Source organism: Argentina silus (genome assembly GCF_951799395.1).
Source record: "Argentina silus genome assembly, chromosome: 3".
Taxonomy (NCBI): domain Eukaryota; kingdom Metazoa; phylum Chordata; class Actinopteri; order Argentiniformes; family Argentinidae; genus Argentina; species Argentina silus.
The window spans coordinates 20,251,364-20,270,918 of NC_139657.1; the positions used below are offsets into that span (position 1 = coordinate 20,251,364).

General features: G+C 40.0%; 1 protein-coding gene across 4 annotated transcripts; it reads right to left on the minus strand.

Annotated features, from left to right (window-relative positions):
- Window positions 1-598: 598 nt before the first annotated feature.
- On the minus strand, window positions 599-19,009 carry tasor2 (transcription activation suppressor family member 2). 4 transcript variants are annotated; one of them, XM_083667176.1, is made up of 23 exons: window positions 18,566-19,009; window positions 17,993-18,141; window positions 17,685-17,780; window positions 17,482-17,554; window positions 15,460-15,551; window positions 15,205-15,342; window positions 14,183-14,316; window positions 13,788-13,804; window positions 13,518-13,617; window positions 13,298-13,392; window positions 12,996-13,099; window positions 12,790-12,862; window positions 12,499-12,570; window positions 10,054-12,294; window positions 9,236-9,502; window positions 8,746-9,055; window positions 7,985-8,456; window positions 3,887-7,858; window positions 3,402-3,527; window positions 2,992-3,145; window positions 2,717-2,822; window positions 1,970-2,151; window positions 599-1,084 (listed from the first exon to the last, which is right to left on the minus strand). In XM_083667176.1, the coding sequence occupies exons 1-23, from the start codon at window positions 18,594-18,596 to the stop codon at window positions 984-986; spliced, it is 9,105 nt and encodes a 3,034-aa protein (XP_083523302.1). In that variant the 5' UTR covers window positions 18,597-19,009; the 3' UTR covers window positions 599-983. The 4 variants fall into 4 exon arrangements, with proteins under 4 accessions (XP_083523302.1, XP_083523303.1, XP_083523301.1 ...); XM_083667177.1 differs by lacking the exon at window positions 9,236-9,502; XM_083667175.1 differs by having other exon boundaries at window positions 8,162-8,456; window positions 8,746-9,502.
- Between the last annotated feature and the right edge of the window lie 546 nt (window positions 19,010-19,555).

A 19,555-nucleotide genomic window follows, 5' to 3' on the forward strand; every position in this document is an offset into this window, starting at 1 on the left:
AAATCCTAGACTTCCACCACAATTTGGGGGCTCGTCCGGGATCGCCTGCCCTGAGTTCGTCGTCTCTCTGCCAAGAAGGTCAACTCGTATACGGTCAGGATATATTCCTGGAGCCGAAATCCTCCCTTTGAAAGTTCAGAACGCAAAGGTTGAGAGAAAGGCGCCTGAAAGAAGAGGGACGGAGTTCTCAGGCACAGCGAGTCCATAAAGACATTGAACTCGGAAGAGACTTCCACCACAGTATGCAGTTATCTTTTACCGTGTATAGGACCTGGCATCTCTTGTTTCTTACTTGACACAAGCCCTACAAAAAAGGTATCCGAATTCAACTTAACTAACACTACTGTATTACGTTTTCAGCATGTTTACAGTGAGGGAAGTTATATTTATTGCTTTGAATATTGCTCTCACTACCCTCCATTTAGAAATGTATTTTTCTATGTCTATTTTTTATATAGTTGGCCACCCTACAAATGCAAGTGTATTCTAACTGTACTATGGATCCTAAACCTAGCATTGCAAAGCTATGTCTATACAGCAGCTTTGTTTGTGATTATTGGTGTAAATTGTTATCAAATATAGACAGTGGGTGAATATAGACAGTGAACACTGAATTTCTTTTAACTGCAAAAACATGTTTTACAAATGTACAGATGCTTATCTGCATCATGGCTGCAGATCAACATTCTTAATCTATACAGAAGTCATCATAGAAAATGATACAATAAATAAATCAACATCATCAACAAAACATGACATGTAAAACTTAACATTAACATTCTAAAAAAATTATCTTACACCACAATTATTCTGATCAAGGCACTTAGAATCTTGCAAATCATTTGTAATAGTGATTTTTGTTACATACTGTAATGTATACACTTGAAATGTATTTTTATCATCAACACCATCTTGTTTTAATATTGCAATAACTATTCCAAAACGTTTTGGTCATAGGCTCCCCCATCAACTTGTTTAGACACTTATGAAACTGTGCATGTGTCACTCTGCGAAATCAGGAGAAAAGAGTTGATATTCATTGTTAAGATTCCATGTTTTCCGAATGCGTTGTCTGCCGTTGTGTCTGCAAAATTAGAAAATAACTGGTTATATCAAAATAACTGGTTATATCATCAGATATAGTGCAGTTCTTCTAAAAGTCTTTCACTTATTCCCTCCAAATAACATATACAGGTTACTAGAGTTGACTAGAATGTGATGTCCTCTATGGTTAGGGTCATGGTTAGGGTCACTAGTATCAATTGTGTGAGTGCATGCATGTAAGTAGCTCTGGTCCAGGGCGTAGTAAGGCATGCTAACACTGAGCTAACACTGAACATATACAAACGCTCTGTTCCTGGTCAATACAAAACATCAGTGGCCTCTATCGGGCCCTTCTTGAGTGACTATGTTCAATATACGTTTGTTACTCACCAAAGTATTGATTTTGATAGACTGCTGGCAACCTGTTCTTTGTCTGTGTAAGGGTCTCATTTCCCCAAAATACGAAATAAAAGTAAGAAACATGCAGTGCCCTGCAGGAGTAATGGGACAGTGAAATAGGGGGACTATGTATAAAAACTGTTATCATTTCTAAATGGTGAAACCAATATTTACACAAATACCATCAAATAAAATCTGATAATCTCTACTTTAACCTCATAGTAATTGTTTGATTTAAAAAAATGCTTCACTGTCCCATTACTTACACAGGGCACTTTATATGACCGGAACAGGGCGTTTGTATAAGTTCAGCCTTAGCATGCCTTACTATGACCTGGACCAGAGCTAGCATTTAAGTATGCATAGTACTATCGTACTATCGATCATGTATCTGTGCAATGCTTCTATCCACCACCACCCCCCAATTTTGTATTTTATATAGCAGCTTTTAGTTACAACTACAAGAGAGGGGTGGGTCATCAACATGTATTAACATTTCTTAAAGCATACTTTAAACAACTCTCACCAGTTATGAATACAGGGAAACGGGCTGATACATTCTGGACCTGCAAGTGGACCAGACAGTCAAGGTAATTGGGTCGATCCCTTGAAATGACATCACATTCATGGTACGGCAGTATCTCCACCATGCCAGCTTCCTGGCAGCAGTCCATGAATTTTTTTCTGTCCTGTGCCTCAGCACTTGACCTGCAGAGGGGGCAACCACACTGAACTTTACAGGATACTATAGTGATTAACAAATGTACCTAATCTTAAATGTAGAGATTAATAGCAGGCCAAGATGTCCAAGTAATTTGGCTACATGAAGTTTATTAGCAAGTTCATTCAGTATCTTTTGAAGGAATTCAGGCCATACATGTAAGTCAGTCACAAAATTCAGGTCACCATAAATATGAAGTAGCCCATCATAAGGGTTATTTTAGAAAGCTCATCTTTCACTCTAACACAGATATCTCATCTATCACTGTAACAATATTCTTACAAATGGTAAGAGTTGTATGTGTTATATATTTTATAGTACAGCGATAACCTGGGATTTTGGGGAAAACATACAAAGTAATAACCTATGAATTACTTGTTTTGATCATTCATGATACCATTTGGTACTGTACCAGGCAGAGAATTCTAAGTAAGTACCAGAAAGGACTCATTGTTACCACTGTATACATTGTATGTTTATAGCTCTGGTAAATATGAAGAAGAACCAGTGGAAAAAGCTCTGTAAAATAAAATTGTATCAATGTAAGCATACCGTGCGTTCTCTTTCAGCAGACGACTGTCTCTGTAGTGCAGCAACCATTTCCACTTTCCCTTCTTGCTTAGCTCCTCCAGGAAACCTGCAATTTTTTTCATGTTGCCTGAAAGAGCAAGACACGAAAATCACAAATCCATAATGTGGTGACATCTTAGTTGCATCATGAGAAATACGTTACCAGACAGTTGGTAAATCATATTGATTGCAATCCACCATTGTTTCTGCACAAAGAAAGATGTAGTGTGATAGTCTGGTCTAAAGAATGTCCATACAAAGACTGAGTGCATCCAGCGCTGCTCCCTCAAACACCACAAAACCTCCCCTGCTGAAGAGTTCCTGGTGGGTCAGGTTCACAACGTCATCAGGACGGTCAATACCAGCAAACAACACACTGGGTGACTTCTTCAACTCAAGCAGGTGAGGGATCTGTGGAAAACACAATGTTGAAGCTGATGTGAACTATAAGATGGCTGGGTTTTGAGCCATTTGATTGATGTTCTTGGAGTTCCAGATACTTTTACAAGTCAACAATGGTCTCACATTGATTTGCATGAAACTAATTCATTGATGGTGATAGATCTCTTTTTACATCTCCAGAACATGCCCTGGCACATCTCCTACAATTCTATTGCTGGGTGACATGGTTTTTACTTAGCCTCTTAAAAATTGGCTACTGTCTTACCTTACAAATGTGTTCAGCAATATCTTCGTTTCTCAGAATGATGAGTAGGGGGGACGAGGGGCTATCCTCATTCAGGCAGAATTTAGATGGTTCTACCTCACTGTGGCCCTCTGCTTTTAACATGTCCTACAGGAAATCAATGATAATGATGTTGGTCACTTTACAGTAGGTTGCTCCTACACGTGTAGTAACTCTTTACACTAGCAACGTCTTTGCATTAACATGCTGTTAACATAGTACATTGGTAATTTCTTTGTAATTGTGTGGCAGCTAATGGAGTTTAGCAATTTATGTTCTTCCACAAGTGGAATAAGGACTGTTTCCGCTCAACTCCATATGCTTTGTAATAAACTAATGACTATGAAACAACATGTTAATACAACGTAGGGGACACAATATAAAGTGTGACTCATTGTTATAAACATGGACAAATAATGTTGTTTTCTATAGTTGAATCAAGATGTTTTCTCTCCGACTATAATTACCTTTGTCTTTTTGAAGAAGGTGTCAGCTGATGTCACTAATATGTAGAATCTGAACTTGATCTTACATGACTGTCTCACAACAGAATTTAGATTATCATGAAGACTGTCAGACATTTCTCTCTTCATCTGACCACAGAAGTCTATGTGTTTGCTTGCTCTAGACTTCGGGAATGTGTTGTCACTCTTGAGACCCCCAGTTTTGGATGGGAGCTTTTTGCCTGCACAAACGTCATTCATCATGGCTTGGTACGACTTGGCACATTCTACAGCCATGTCAGAAATCCTTGCATGCGTCATCTCATTTCCCTTTGCATAAGACAGTTTCTGAAGATGCAGGGGCATCTCTCCATCGGTTGCCTCAGCCATATTATTTCTTTCAGGCATGTCTACTTTTATCTTTTGCCCTGCAAGTGACGGTAGTGCCTCCCAGTGCTCTTCTGAGCTGTCGTGTTCCTGCAGACTGGAAAAGTGCACTGTCACTGGGCTACAGAAATTAGACTTTACATTTGATCTACAATGTTTTGATCTGTTGAATAGGGTAGTCTTGTCGTGGCTCATACCCTTTCTGCTACCTTTTAGAATCTGGTTCATTTTTTCAGAGTAAATGAGACACTCTTGGTCCATAGAGGATTGGGTGAGGTCAGATTGAATCCACTTTTGAGAGAATTCTTCCAGAGGACTGCTTGAGCCCTTTCTGTTTAAGTTATGAACTGTCCAGGTGTGCATATTTGTTGTCGGTTTTACGATGGGATAATTTTCATAAGTCATTCTGTTTCCTTTGTGATCCAAGACCGTAACTATAGATGACATTGTAACTGGGGAGTCTTCCTCAGGCATATCCATCCAGCTGTTGACTGACTTCCCACTCCTCTCAGCCTGACAATACTTGAACCAGTCCTGCTGGTGCTGTTCTGAATGTAAGGAGACAGAAGGAGAGGAAGTGCTTGTCTTGCTGAAATCCAAATCCTCATCACATTCCACTTTCTCCCATTCCTTATATAAAGAGTTCATGTAGTCAAGTTTTGTTTTATTGAAATTAGATTTACAAACTTTGTGTTGGTCATCACATATCAAATTTGTCTTAAAACTAGATTCAATGTTGTCTAGATCTCCAGCAGGCTCCTCACTATCAATAACATCCTGAGAGACTCTTGTGGGGCTCTCATTCAGTCTCATCATCATCACTGGGGCAAATGGAGTGCTGTTAGACTGAACTGTAGTGTTTGAGCAGGCAGGGCTATCGGTTTGTTCCTCTATGAGGACATCCAAAGTCACGGGATCATCTGTTTGTCCTTCATTGCAGATGTATTCTCCGCTGCTGTCCTCACTCTTAGAGGGTTTCACTGCCATGATAGGGCGCTGGTTGGATGGACCATTTGAGTTGAGAGCTAAAAGGTCCTGTGAAGGTGCTTCATCACTGACTAATGCAATACTTTGATGCACAAGCTGCATGGGCTCGACTGAGTCACAAGTTTTAACATCTCTTTCTAAATAAATGTCACTTGAGTCACATCTTTTTGAGTAGTATTCAATACATGTAGTTTCTGTTTCAATGGAAGGGGATTCAGGATGCCTTGATTGCTCAGAAAATGCTTTCTCTATCAATGTGCATTTGCTTTTGGGAGATGAGTCTAACCAATGCTGTGACTTTGTACTTGAATGAGTATGCAGTCCTTGTTCAGCAGAGGTATGGTCCATACTTGAATCGGCACCAAAATCATTTTCATTCTTGGATGAAGTTGAGGGAAGCTTGGGAGGTTGGCAGGTGGCCATTGACTTATTGCTGGGGTCAGGAGTTTGTACCCGAGAGATGATTGGATTGGTTTTGAGATGATTGGATTTATAACTGTTGTTGCTGGATTTATGCAGCTCATTGTCTACAGAGCTAAGACTGCTTCTACAACGAAGTTCATGGTTACCTTGGACCTGTTCCTTTTCAAGACCAAGACCACTACTGAGATTATGATACTTAGTGTCTTTAGAATTGGGCAATAAAACAGTCTTCAGTGTTTGACTGTCATAACAAAGTTCCTGATCAAATGGTAACTCATCCTGTGTGGGTGTTGAACTTCTGCTTTGACCTTTCCCAGTCTTGGCTTTACTGACTCCATCATCATTGCAAATAGCCAAGCCCTCAAAACTGTCAGGACATGGGATGTAATCATATGGCACCTCATCCACAGTTGGGGTTGGGCATCTGTTTTTAGTATCACTTTCCTTTGAAACTATTTTTTGGTTGGAGTCACTCAAATCTAATATTGGTAACTTCTCACCTGCAAACAAAATAGCCCTATCACAAATCTTTGAGTGGAAATGTACTTTAGATTGGTTCTCTTTTAAAGCGTCATTCATGGACTGATGAATGGCTGAGTTGAACTCACCTACAGAAAGGGTGTTCCGATCACTTACTGTTAATGTTACATTTTTGGCGAGTGCCTCATCTCTAGAATCTCTCTCACCATGCATCTCTAATGGTGTCTCATCCACAGAAACATCCTCACCATGCACCATTGGTAATGCCTCATCTATGGAACCATTTCCATCTTGCACTGCAGTAGGTTCTACATTGATGGAAGAATTGCCATCCCATTGCACAGGCAGTGGATCATCTCTTGAATCATTTTCACTTTGCACCGCTGATAGCAATTTACTTCTGGAATCATCTTCATTACACACTGTTAATGGTGCCTCAACAACTGAAATATTGCCATCACGCACTGCAATGATTTCATCCTCTCTAGAAGTGTTCCCATCACAGAGCACAGCTGGGGTTTTATCTCTGGAATCATTGCCATTATAAACCACTGGTAGTGCCTCATCTTTAGAACCATTTCCATCCTGCATTGCAATTTGGACCTCATCTTTGGAGACATTTCCATCCTGCATTGCAATTTGGACCTCATCTTTGGAGACATTTCCATCCTGCATTGCAATTTGGACCTCATCTTTGGAGACATTTCCATCCTGCATTGCAATTTGGACCTCACCTTTGGAGACATTTCCATCCTGCATTGCAATTTGGACCTCATCTTTAGAACCATTTCCATCCTGCATTGCAATTTGGACCTCATCTTTGGAGACATTTCCATCCTGCATTGCAATTTGGACCTCATCTTTAGAACCATTTCCATCCTGCATTGCAATTTGGACCTCATCTTTGGAGACATTTCCATCCTGCATTGCAATTTGGACCTCATCTTTAGAACCATTTCCATCCTGCATTGCAATTTGGACCTCATCTTTAGAACCATTTCCATCCTGCATTGCAATTTGGACCTCATCTTTGGAGACATTTCCATCATGCATTGTAAAGTGATCCTCATCATTCGCTAGTTGTGCCTCGTATTTCAAAAGATTATCATCATGGACTGCACTGATTTCCTCATTTATAGAAACATTCCCATTATGCACTTCTGGTGGTGCTGCCTCTGCAGAATCATTCTCATTGTAATCTGCTTTGTGTGTTTCCTTTGATTCATTGCCGTCATGGGTGCCATCATGGCTGGCAACATGATCCCCATCTCTGGATTCATTTTCATGATGCTCAACTGTGTGAGACATATCGCTAGCATCACCATTACCCTGCACTTCTGTGTATGCCTTTGATTTGACTGAATCATCATCAACTTGTTGCACCATCTCAACTTCCTTAGAACTCATGCTTATAAAACTTCCAATGTTTTGTTCTCCATCACACCTCTCATTCTTTTGAAGGCCAAGTATGTCCTTGCCCATTAATTGCACAATTCCTTGAGTCTCCATGACATTTTCTTGCTGAATGTACACATTTGCTGTCTGTTCACACAAGAGAATGTATGATCGATCACTTTCCAAAGACTTTAAGTTTGAATGTCTCAGGTTGCTATCCTTTTGTAAGGGACTCTTGGTGTCATTCTCATGGCTGCTTCTTTCATCATCATCATCTACTTCACTTGTTTTGTCTGACATGTTATCCACACTGTCTCTGTAACCCTGTGGAGAAATGGAACAATAAAGGAAAGATAAATACTTTGCACATACAAAATAAGACCGGTATCATGTGATCAAAATAAGCATTTTAAGACACCTCTTCTGTATGTTAACATCATGCTTGCAAACCTTCAACTCAACCTCTGTACTTCGACATGGATTTAAGGAGGTTTCATTCTGTAGTCCACTTGCTGGTTTGTGTACTGGGAGATCTTTAACAGTGCCACTCTCCTCATGAGACACAGGGGTCTGTTTTCTGTCGGAAGTGAGATCTATGCTAGACTTTTTCATGGAAAGGTCCAATACCTCAGATCGTTGGTTTGAGAGGTGAGCATCTTTTTTACCCCCATTGCTATGGTCCAAAACCTCAGATTCTGGTATCTTGGAGGAGGGTGCAAAAGCAGAAGAGCTGGTTTCAGAGGGTGCCATGGCAGGTACCATTCCATTAGCCAATTCTGCACCATCATTATCTTCCATACATGGAAGACTTGCGTCTGTGTGGAAGAACCTAGCAGTTGACCGGCTGTAAAAAAGACCTATCCACATGTGGATGATCAGCTGAACTTGCTCATTTGTGTCCTCAATGTTGAAATCCCATGGGCTATCCAAAGTCAGAGTGCAAGGAGGGGTTAGAGAAAAAGTTTAGAGATGGGGTCCATTTTAAACAATCACAATTTACATCTTGTTGACCACTGTGAAAAACACTTTCTGATTTAATGCTTGTTGTATTATTAACATTCTTCATTATTAACATTCTTCAAATATATATATATATATATATATATTATACATTTATAGCTCAGAAAAACGGCTTTACGAATTTGGGATTGTGGCTTCTGAATTTCTATTGTAATTCACAACAGTAGAAATAAGAAAACAAAAGTACATACCCATGTAGGGCTCTAGTCACCGTTTTGTCTTTAGGGTCATTGGTAAACTTGCTGTCTAGATTAAAGTTGTAATTTTCCTTCCACAGCCTTGTCACTTGAATTGAGCCATCTTTTTCAACAATGCTGCATGAGCGCCGGAACTTGTGCAAGACACCTTTGTGTAGGAATTCTGAAGCCCCAACCTCTTCTCTGCTCTTATCCTCCTGACACAGGAAGGCACGTAGTGCATGTGTTCCATCACCATAGATATCCTTGCGATGCTGCTGAAGTCCCTCAGAACTTGATAAAGGGGAGACCTGGAGGAGTGCACCTGACAAACCCAATGGTAGAGAGGAGGATGGGGGCAATGAGTAAGAATGCTCATTTGAGATTAAGACAGCCAGCTCCACACTACCCACAAGACCCTTAGGTAACGGAGACTTAGAGGAGGATTTAAGCCTAGCAGCAGGGCATCTCAGCAGAGCATGAAGAACTGACTCAGGAGACCCACCATCTTTAACACCGTCACTAATTTCCAAACATGGGTCAAGTCGTCTCTCAGGAGCTGGGTCTGGCTGTTGCAGCACTTTGTCAATGCTGGCACTAAGGGCCAAATCAGCAAGTAAGGTCAGACCATCTGCAGGTGGGCATGCACCACTTGGCCCTCCCTTCAGACAGTGGCTCTTCCTGACTGAATGATTTCTACAAACTTTGAGTTGTAGGGATCTAGGATGTGCTACTTTTTCATAAGAAGCTGGTGTGTAAAAATGCAACCACCCTGTAAAGACAAAACAGGAGAGAAAGAGACAGACACAGCATGAAAACAAAAAAAACAAAGTAGCATATGATAATGATACTTTTTAAAAAAAAATAAATAGTTTGAAAGCAGTCACCTGCATGCAACATGTGTTACGTGATTGCCATAGTGTAAGATCTTTTGCTTAACAGTTTTAATCTGATATCTAATTAAGTGGATCCTATTAAGGGTTTGGTGGGACCAAAGGGATAGAATCAGAATTTGTGAGGATGCCACTGTGCAACAGGGAGACGACAGCAACATGGTTTAACCCAAGCTTAGTCAATAACACACAGCAAGAGCAGATGCAGAGGAGGTAAGGCAGGAGCATGTTGCTTTGCAGTGGAGATGGAGAAATAGATATGGAAAATGAATCATCAGGGATCAATTGTAATCAGGTGATGTGAATTGTGATAGTTGCCTATCACACTATGGCTATGAACAAGATGAAGAATATCTCATATGGCTTACACATTTGTTAATAAATGAAAATAACCTTAATAATCTATTGATTGTAACATGTGAGGACTTACATTTCTTCTTTATGGACTCAGCAGATTTGCGTTGTAGTTTTTTGAGTGGTTTTAGCTGACCTGCCAAATGGGTTGTTGAAGGTGTGCTAGGCAAAGCCTGAAACATTTCGTCTGACATGGCTTGAGTTCTGTCCTGGTCCAGTGTGCTTGGAGTCTCTTTCCTTAATTGAAAAACCTTTTCAGGATTTTTTTGGGCCTCATTTTGCAACTTCTTAGGAACCAAGCCTAACACTTTTGCAAGATCTGGATCTAAAGGCAGTGTCTTTGCAACTCCATCAGTGCCAATGTTCATGTCTGTGCTGGTTATGTTGAAGTTACTCAGTTGAACACTTTCCAACTTCTCCAGGCCTGTATCAGCCTTGCTTATTTTGTGTGGCGGCTCCCTGGTTCCTGTAGCTAATGGTAACATCTGATCTTCCGAAACTGGAGGCGATGTTTTCCGCTTTCCCCCTCTTGAAAGAACTGTCTTTAATTTACTAAGGGATATTGCAACATATTTACGCTTTTTTGTGTGTTTTTCTTTGGAAATATAATCACTGTCTGTTTTCTGCATATGCTCTGATGCTTGAGAGGCCTTCCTGTCTGCTGGAGCAATGTTGACCTCTGGTGAATGGTCCTTAGTGTCTGACATCTCGATGGGTGAATCATTATTGCCATCTGACTTTTTCAACATAGTCTGTTTAGAAATATCCTCTATGAATTGTATGTTTTGGGGGTGGTTTAATCCATCCATTGTCTTTGTGAGTGTTCCATTTCTTTTTTCCATCTCTATGGTAGGGCCAGGTCCATTTCCCATGTCCATGGGCTGGGGCACTTGTATCGACGCTTCAACCATCATTTCTTCAGCACACTGTTCATGATCTATAGCTCTGCCCCCATCTTTCAAAGACTCTATATCCTTAGCAATGACGTCCGAACCATGCGGGACAAAAATCCTACCACATTTGGTGATGATTGCCTTCAAGTCCCACCGTTCTGTCTTCTTCTTCAGAGGGTGGACCTGAGTTAAAAGCACACTTTCCTTCTTGTCTGGTTCATTCTCTTTGACCAGGACTTGAGTTAAAAGCACACTTTCCTTCTCGTCTGGTTCATTCTCTTTGACCACTGCAGACCTCAAAACCCTTTTACACTTTCCATGATGGCCCCTTGGCTGCTTCAGTTGGTGGACACGAGGTAAAAGCACACTTTCTTCCTTATCTGGTTCTTTCTCTTTCACTTTGACCACTGAAGACCTCAAAACCCTTTTAGACTTCCCACGACGGCGCCTTGGCCGCTTCCTCCAGTCAGATTTACAGGGTTGACTGACCTCTGGGGGGTCAGAAGGCTGGTTGGTCCTGTCACATTGCCCATTAGGAGAACTTGCACCTTCCACCTGTAATTTGGCTGGTGGTAAACTGGAGGTCTGGATACCAGAGTGCTCAATGGCTGATTCTGCATTGATCATGTCAGGGCTCTCATCCACAGACACAACAACTATTGCAGTTCTCTCAGTGGGAGTATTGGGAACATCTAACTCTGTTGGGAGGTCATCTGATGTAGGTGAAGTTGAGACATCTGTCATCTCTGCAAGACAGTCTGGCTTGGTCATCACTGCCGTGCCAGGTATCCCAAAGCCCTCTGTGGACACCACAGGCTGGGAAAGATCAGAGGGTACCTCCTCTTGCACCTTGTTCTGATGCAAATTGGCCCCTACATCCTCTACTTCCACATCTGGTCTATTACTAATGTATACAGCTGGGTCAGCATGACTTGGGGACTCCTCCTCTGGCTGCACCTCGGGACACAAACTAGTTGGAGTTCTTGGAGCCCCCTCTGGAGATGACAGACAATAGTAGACATCATCATCTGGGTCATCTCCTCGCTCCTCTCGTCCAGCTGCCAGGAGCTCTACGGCCCTGGACACAGAGAGCTGAAAGGAGGAGATGGAGACGGGCTGGTGCAGGTATGCCTGGAGGCGTAGCCATGCCCCTTCAGTCCACTTTGGGGCAGAGTAGAGGTATTTGACGGCGTCAGGCACATCATACTGATCTGGAAAGATGCTTGCCTCCCTGGATGGACTGCTGGCTAGCCCAGGGTGTATAAGAGCAGCATAGCTCTGAATATGCTGCTCCAATAGACCACATAGCTCCCCACTTTGGTCAGGGGGACACTTTTCTGCCTCAATTTCTGCATAGTTCAACGCTGGGAGGACCTGAATTACTTCTGGTGAGAGAGAGGGCTTTTTCTGTGGAATCTTGGTCTCTATGGCAAAAAAAAGATAAAGATAAGATAACTTAATATATTTGACTGATATGCAAGTACCAAGTGAGTAATTATCTAATAGGATACTTACAAAACATAATGTTTTAAAGAGGTGCTACACCTCAGGAAAGGCTAACTAAACTATTAATAATACAAAATATTCTTTTAAATATACAATCATGAAATCACACTTGACAGTATTACCTCTTGGTACAGCTCTGGAGTCTGGAAATACAAACATGCCTTGCAGTACTTCTGGCTTATTGGACCCAGCATCTGGAGCAATGACAATGACAGTATATTTCCATCGCAATAAAACTAGTCTGCATATAAACCAAATTCAGTACATTATGCAATCAACAGTCCTGAATGTAAACCAGTACACAGAATATGGCTCAATTAAGGCCATTACTGAGCAAAATATGCTTGTCCACAATGTGCCTCAATAATACATTGTATCTATTGTTTAGGTTAAAGGTAACTGTTATGTCTTACCTTCATATGAAAGAAAGTGAGAAGAATGTAACAGTAAAAGAAAACCACTATCATTCAGTTGTATAGTGAGGGCCTGCGGAAGAAAGAAAAAAGTGAATTTAGTAGATGGAATTAAAAGACGTAACATATGATTGCATAAGGCAACTATGAAATCGATACATGGGAATGAATTGTCTTCAGCCTGCCAGTCAGCTAAAATATCTCACCAGGTCTTTCTCCTTGAGCTCATGGGTGAGCAGAGAGAGAGAGGTGTCGCCAGCCTCAGTAGGAATCAACTCATACAGACTGCAACACATGCCATCCAGAGAAACTGAAAGACAGCAGAACTATATTGTCAATGTTAACCCAAACAAATAATCAGTTTAATCTTTATTCAGATAAGAATGATTGCTTCAAATCACTACGACATTAATAGATGAGACACCAAGTAGATTACAGCAGGGTATAAACGTTTGTAATAACTTCAAGAAAATGCTGTCAGATACCATAATTGAGAATATGAACAAACCTTCACCAGAGAAGCAGGTTTCAAAGATAGCCTTCGGTAATACCTGCCTCAGATCTGACATTGTAATGGCTTTGCAACTTTCCATCTTCGTAGGCCTGAAATGACACAAAATGAAAGCAGTTTTATTAAAAACAGGGCATGCTAGTACATGAGATCTTGTCAAGTCAATTGGAGAGATATTTGTCAATATCATAAGGAGACAGGGTTACATTGAACTTACAATTTCGCAGGGATCAAAGCTCCAGTGCTGGACTTCAGGCCAATATGGTAGACCTGGGAGCTAATTTGGAGCTGGCCCTTCCAGGGATAGTAGTGAAACACTGTAATCACATGGGATTGAATGGCACCAAAACATAATTAAAAAAGCACATTTGCAGTGTTACATACATTACAAAAAGTGACAAGCATGTACTGTACCATAAGTATTGTTACAGTATATTGATTACAACAAGACACATCGGTAATAGTCAATTTAATATTCATTGCTCACCTGTTTTTTCCTCCTCACTAGAAGAGCAATAGGGAGACAAAAATACTTTAGATTCATATCATTAAGAGACTTTTTCCAAATCTGTTCATCCTTTTTATATAATTGTTTCATAATAATTGCTACTGAATATTATTTCCTACAAAAAAAAACAATCTGTCATTACATTGCCCCTATACCTGTATAGCAACTGTCTACTTACTCTAGTAGCAAATTGTGTTAACATGCTCTGAGTTTAGTGGTTTGTAATTAAAGTGTTAGTACACAGGTATGGGGGCAACGTAATGTAGAGTGTTACTAAACATTCAAACAGGAAGCAGGCTAGAGAATTATATAGGAACAATCTTATTTTTGGGGGTAAATCCACTGGCCTGTAATGTACTGTAATTTTACAGTACCTTTTCTCCTGCAGCTCTGAAGTGGGTGCCTTGGTATCCCCATAGGAGAATGCCACAATAGCGAAAGGGCAGGCGTGGCTGGGAGACTGGGCCACCGTGTCATTTCCGCCACCCAGCAGCTCATACATGTAAAACTGCAAGACCAACACAACCCTGGTCACATTCACACTGCTTGGGGGATAGGGGAGCTTTGTTAATTTTCAGAGTGGAACAATTAATGTTATTTAGGAACACCATTATTGTATCAACTGGTATGCTTAACGCGATGCTCCACTATTTAAATCTTATAGTTATAGTTTTGCATTAGGATTTAATGGTCAATCCCCTCAAGTAGTTTTAGGTGCATACTGTCTCTGGCTTCTTTCGTTATTTAGAAGCAGCCTTTAGTCAGCTAGTTTTGCCCATTGAAGCCCATTAGCAATATATAAAGCAGACTCCAAAAGCTCAAACCAAGGATATACTACGACAATACTACTTCAGAATAATTCGTCTGTATTACTTTTTTTCAATAAGTAATTTTTAAACCCACCTTTGAAATGTATTTTGTTTAATTAAGTTCCAATTCATCAGACAAGTCTTCCTGTTTTCTCTGTAACAATTTCCACTTGTTTTCAATAGATAACTCTGACTGTCTATCCAATAGGAAGGGACCTTTAATGTGCAGTAGACCCACCTCCCTAATGGTGATTCTGATAGAAATTTAGAAAATCTAAATACGATCAATGCACGTAAAAACTATTTGGGGTGGGGTATCACTTTGAAAACTATTGCTAGACAACTATAACATGCAAATATAGTGAAGCATTACTTTAATGAACCTCCCTGAGTGCCATTACTACAGGGAAACAACACAAAATTGAGAATTGTGACAAGAAAACAATGCCGTAAGTATTTATTTTGTGATAGTTGTATAATTTTCATAAGAGAAATAGCAAAATGCATTATTTTAGTATTGCTATGACACAGACTGCATAATTTGACAAGGCATCAGAAACTAAAGGTGTCCAAAGGACAGATCTCACCTGGGTTCGCTCAAAGGCCAGGAAGGAGCTGGTATTGGCGGACACAGCGGTGAGCTGCTCTGACACATGGCAGTCATATCCCACAGATGGCGAGGTGAAGTTATTGGTGTAGTTCTCTGTCACCTCTCTGACTCTGCCCTGTAGTCACCCCCACCAACAAAAGTATGATTAATAACCAGTTATTAATTAACTGTTAACTGCTACACCCATAAACATTGGTTATATCACACAACACCCATGACATTATTGCAGTACCTTGGTCAGCCTGATGATGGCAATGTGACCAGATTTCCCATGGTACCAGCGGTTGAGGTCTAGACAGTCTGAGAACTTGGATACGTACACACCTGAATTAACAACAAAAATTCTCATTGATAAGAATGTTCCCACAGCAAGGACAACATGTGGAGGTTAGTTTGTTTAATTTCTGTATGAATCCTTTAGGCTAATTGTAAGGGCAATTACCTTTTGGGAGCATAACATAAACATCCAAAAGGTTTTTCTAGTTATTTGTGCCATTGGGCACATTCCATTTCATATTGATTGTGCTCGTTCTGCATGGACACTAGTTTCCTCTTCCCAATGGCCAATCACAAAAAAGCAACAAAGCCGCCACCCACGCACCAAAACATGGGTTTTACACTGAATCATTGTCAAGGACATAGAGCCCATGTTGCGTAACCTTCATATGTAGTATCACAGTACCAAGCCACACCTAAAAACAAGTGTGAGTGTTCCCAAGCCTTTCAGTCAGTTACACAAAAATGTGTGCAATGTAGGAGGACAAGCTATAGCAATGGTGCTACCACCAGCTTTAAATACCATCACGTTGCCCAACTCATGTGCAGACCTTTGAGGAGGTTGTGAAAAGGCTCTCAACGGAAGAAAACCATTTACAAGACTGAAGCTTCTCAGAATTATCAGTGAGATGCATTGATAAGGCAGTCTTGCTTTTTCTGCAGTGAAACAAATCCTCCCAGCAGCAATGTAAGACTCAAATACTCTCAACTTTGCATACTCTGCCAAACTCTCACATTGCTTTTACACTAATGTACGAATGGTGACTGATGTGAAACCTTTGTGAATAGGTTATGTAACGCTCACGATATGTAAAGTTCAAGTTTTAACAGTCTCAACGATTTCATAACAAAAGGGCAGAGAAAGCTGTGTCATATCCATTTCTTGAAAGGGAGAACCTTCACGAGGGGGAAACAGGGAAAACCTGTTTATGCACATATGTACAGGCTGTGACAAGTCCATAAGAAGCCTATAAAGGAATGAGAGAGTTTGCTTTTGCCATGACAAAAACTGGCTCTAGTTTTGATTTGCTCTTCCAGGGTGATTCTATACCAATTCCGAACTGTAACCTTTGAAACAAAACAAAACACTAAACAAGGACTTTGACCACAAGGCTATTTCTTGCTTGTTAACTAGAACGGTTATCTCAGTCTAGGCTTGGTAGATGAACAACCAGCACAGACTTTGTCCAATGATAGGTAATCTTACACTGCTCACCTTCTTGGGAGTGCCCACGGCCTAGCCCATTTGCACAACACCTTGAGCTCGACAATGTAAGCATAAAAAATCAGAAGAAAGAGAATTGACCAAAATCTGTGATTATGTGTTCATGGCTGAACCTTTGTAACATTCAACACATACTGTTGATTATACTAATATACTGATTCCTTTTCTAACATTCCAATGAGTTTAACTATTAACTTCTTTCTACATTATTCTAACATTTCCACTGTAAGTGTACAAGGCCATTTTCTGTCCCAGTAAGCACAAGAGTTAAGTTTCACTATCTTCTTTTCCTCCTCTCCTTGCACTTTCTCTTTGCACTTAAAGCAGATACATCTGTAAACCAGTTTCACTTTCAAAAGCAGAGAGACACCAGACATGCACTATTCTAGTACTCCTGAATCTTGGTAAGAAAACTGCCATTTGTTTTTGGTCATTTGACTATGTAGTGTTTGAGGTTTCAATTGAAATAGTTAAACATATTTGTTTTGCCTTAATTTCATTACCTAAGACAATGGTTTGCATGCAGTTATGTGGGTGTATCATTCCAGTTTCAATTTTCCAAGAAGGGTCCTCTGTGCGGCATCAAGCAATCTTTGCACACCGAGTACCACAAACATGAGATTTCCCATTGGAGCTTCATATAAAAAATGTTTTATGTTAAATGTTTAAAAAATGTGTACTAATGGTATCTGATTATTCTGCCTCCATCAGCCATTTTGTATTTCTATTTGAGAGCAAATACATTTCATTTACCCTTTGAGGGATCTCCAAGTGTTGAGCATGTGCTGTGCCCAGTGACTATGCCCGTCTCTCCAAGTTTATTTGCCTTTAAACAGAAGGAGAACAGTAATTAAAATCTGCAACTTTGATTGGGATATTTTGTGATATGTTTCTATGACGTAAGAAATAAAAGACATACATTATATATGTGTGTGTGACATCTTTGATTTTTCTACCTTGTCTTTATCCTCGAACAGCAAGAAGCCATAAGACTCCACCATTTCCTCCTTTGAGTATCCCATATCTCTTCTCTTTGTGCGGAAAGCCTCGTACTGTCAAGAAAGGAGCAGGAGGTCATCTCTAGTCAACTTTCTGCTGCTGACAAAACTTTAGCAATGAAAATATGCACTTGATAACGTACAGCCCCAGGAAGACTTAAATATTTGTATACTGATGCCAACATGCACAGTTGCACTCTCTTTTGTGGACACCGACCAACCTGGAGGGTGAAGGGTACTTTGCACTTGGTGGCCATAATACTGACCTGTTCCTGCAGGCTGGCATTATTTATCAAGGATGCAGAGCTGTATCTGAAAGACTGCTTGGACTCCTCATACATGTATGAATTTTGCAGTGGAGGCAGAATATGTGTGTCAAAGGTCTCCGAACTCACTGGCACAGGTACCAAAACACCTAATGATTGAAAGGGAGAGAAAATTTAACTTCACGTTTAAGTCTAGTGTTTCTTCAATTTGTTCAGTGAATGTTTTTTGTCATCTCTAAGCCTTGCGGTTAAGATCTTACAAACATGCAGTACAATATGTAAGATGAACAGGGTTTCAGATATGAATAATGACTATCTATCTATCTATCTATGAGTGTTTGTAGTCTACTGAAGGCAAAAACGGCTGCAATTCGGCTGTTGAAAATTCGCTCCGTGTGCGCGTGTGCGAAGTGCGTATAAGTACACACTGGTGCTGTTCGCTAGTAATAGGCCTAGTTACTAATGTCTAGTTGTCGTATTCAAAATATCAGTACAACACAACATACAAAGTACTTACACAACTAAATACATTAGGTTGATTACACAGTATATTACACAGAATAACTCAGTTACCTTCTCTCGCGCCACCGTTCTCAATTTCCATGTTTAAAACTTGGTTATAAAATCTGTCCCTTTTTCCTTTCGACAATTGTAGACTTTTCCTCACACATTAGAAACATTCCAATTCTTTGAATTTGACTAGTCCAAGGAAAATATTGTCGTTCCATGTGCTTGATATCTCAAAGCTTTCACGCGAAGCAAGTCGATAATGTCTGAGCATTAACAGCTTTTGGTAAGGTAAAATGTTGCCACCAGGAAGTAAAGAAATGGAAATGGCAAAACCTCCGCGATTACAGTCGACATAAATCCATTTCTGTAAGTAATTTGAAGTCCACTCAAATATTTGTCATCATAGCCATAATAGATAATCAATTAATTACATTACCGTATTCTATATTAATGTGATATATTACTTTCGAAAAAGAAACAGGAACTTAAAAGCAACTCGTCGCATCCATTTTTGAAGGACACTAGTTTTCGCAAGTAGGCGCTGTTCAGTGTTGTATAGAGGACCAAAGTAGCCAAAATGAAATAGATAGATACATGAATAGATAGATAATTAAATGAAATGCCTTGAAAATGAAATAAACAAATACATGAATACATAATTAAATATAATTTTATTTGTCAATGATTCAAAAATAAATGCTGCATTACTATGAACATTTTCAGAATGTCACTTTTCACAAAAAAAAATACAAAATAAAAATAATAATAATAATAATAGTAATTTTACCGTATTGAATTTGATAATACAATGATATATTTCCGAATTTCATTGCCTTTTTCATTTCATGGCCACTCTTCATAATTGCAAGGGTTGTCAATCAATGCAAATAGACGTGGTCAAGTTGGTCATTGGTTCTAAGCCCTTATTGCTCAAGATTGTAAAACAAAAGTAGTGACTTAACTCACAGGTCAACATAATGGGCCGGTTTCACAGACAAGGCTTAAACCTAGTTCTGGACTAATTCACACTTTCAATGGCAAATTGCCACTGAG

Coding starts and splice junctions, on each gene's coding strand:
- tasor2 (XM_083667174.1), bottom strand. CDS start 18,596: ATGGAAATTGAGAACGGTGGCGCGAGAGAAG. Junction 18,142..18,565: donor GAACGGTGGCGCGAGAGAAG/GTAACTGAGTTA, acceptor TTCAATCATTAG/GTGTTTTGGTACCTGTGCCA. Junction 3,146..3,401: donor TTGCTGAACACATTTGTAAG/GTAAGACAGTAG, acceptor TGTTTTCCACAG/ATCCCTCACCTGCTTGAGTT.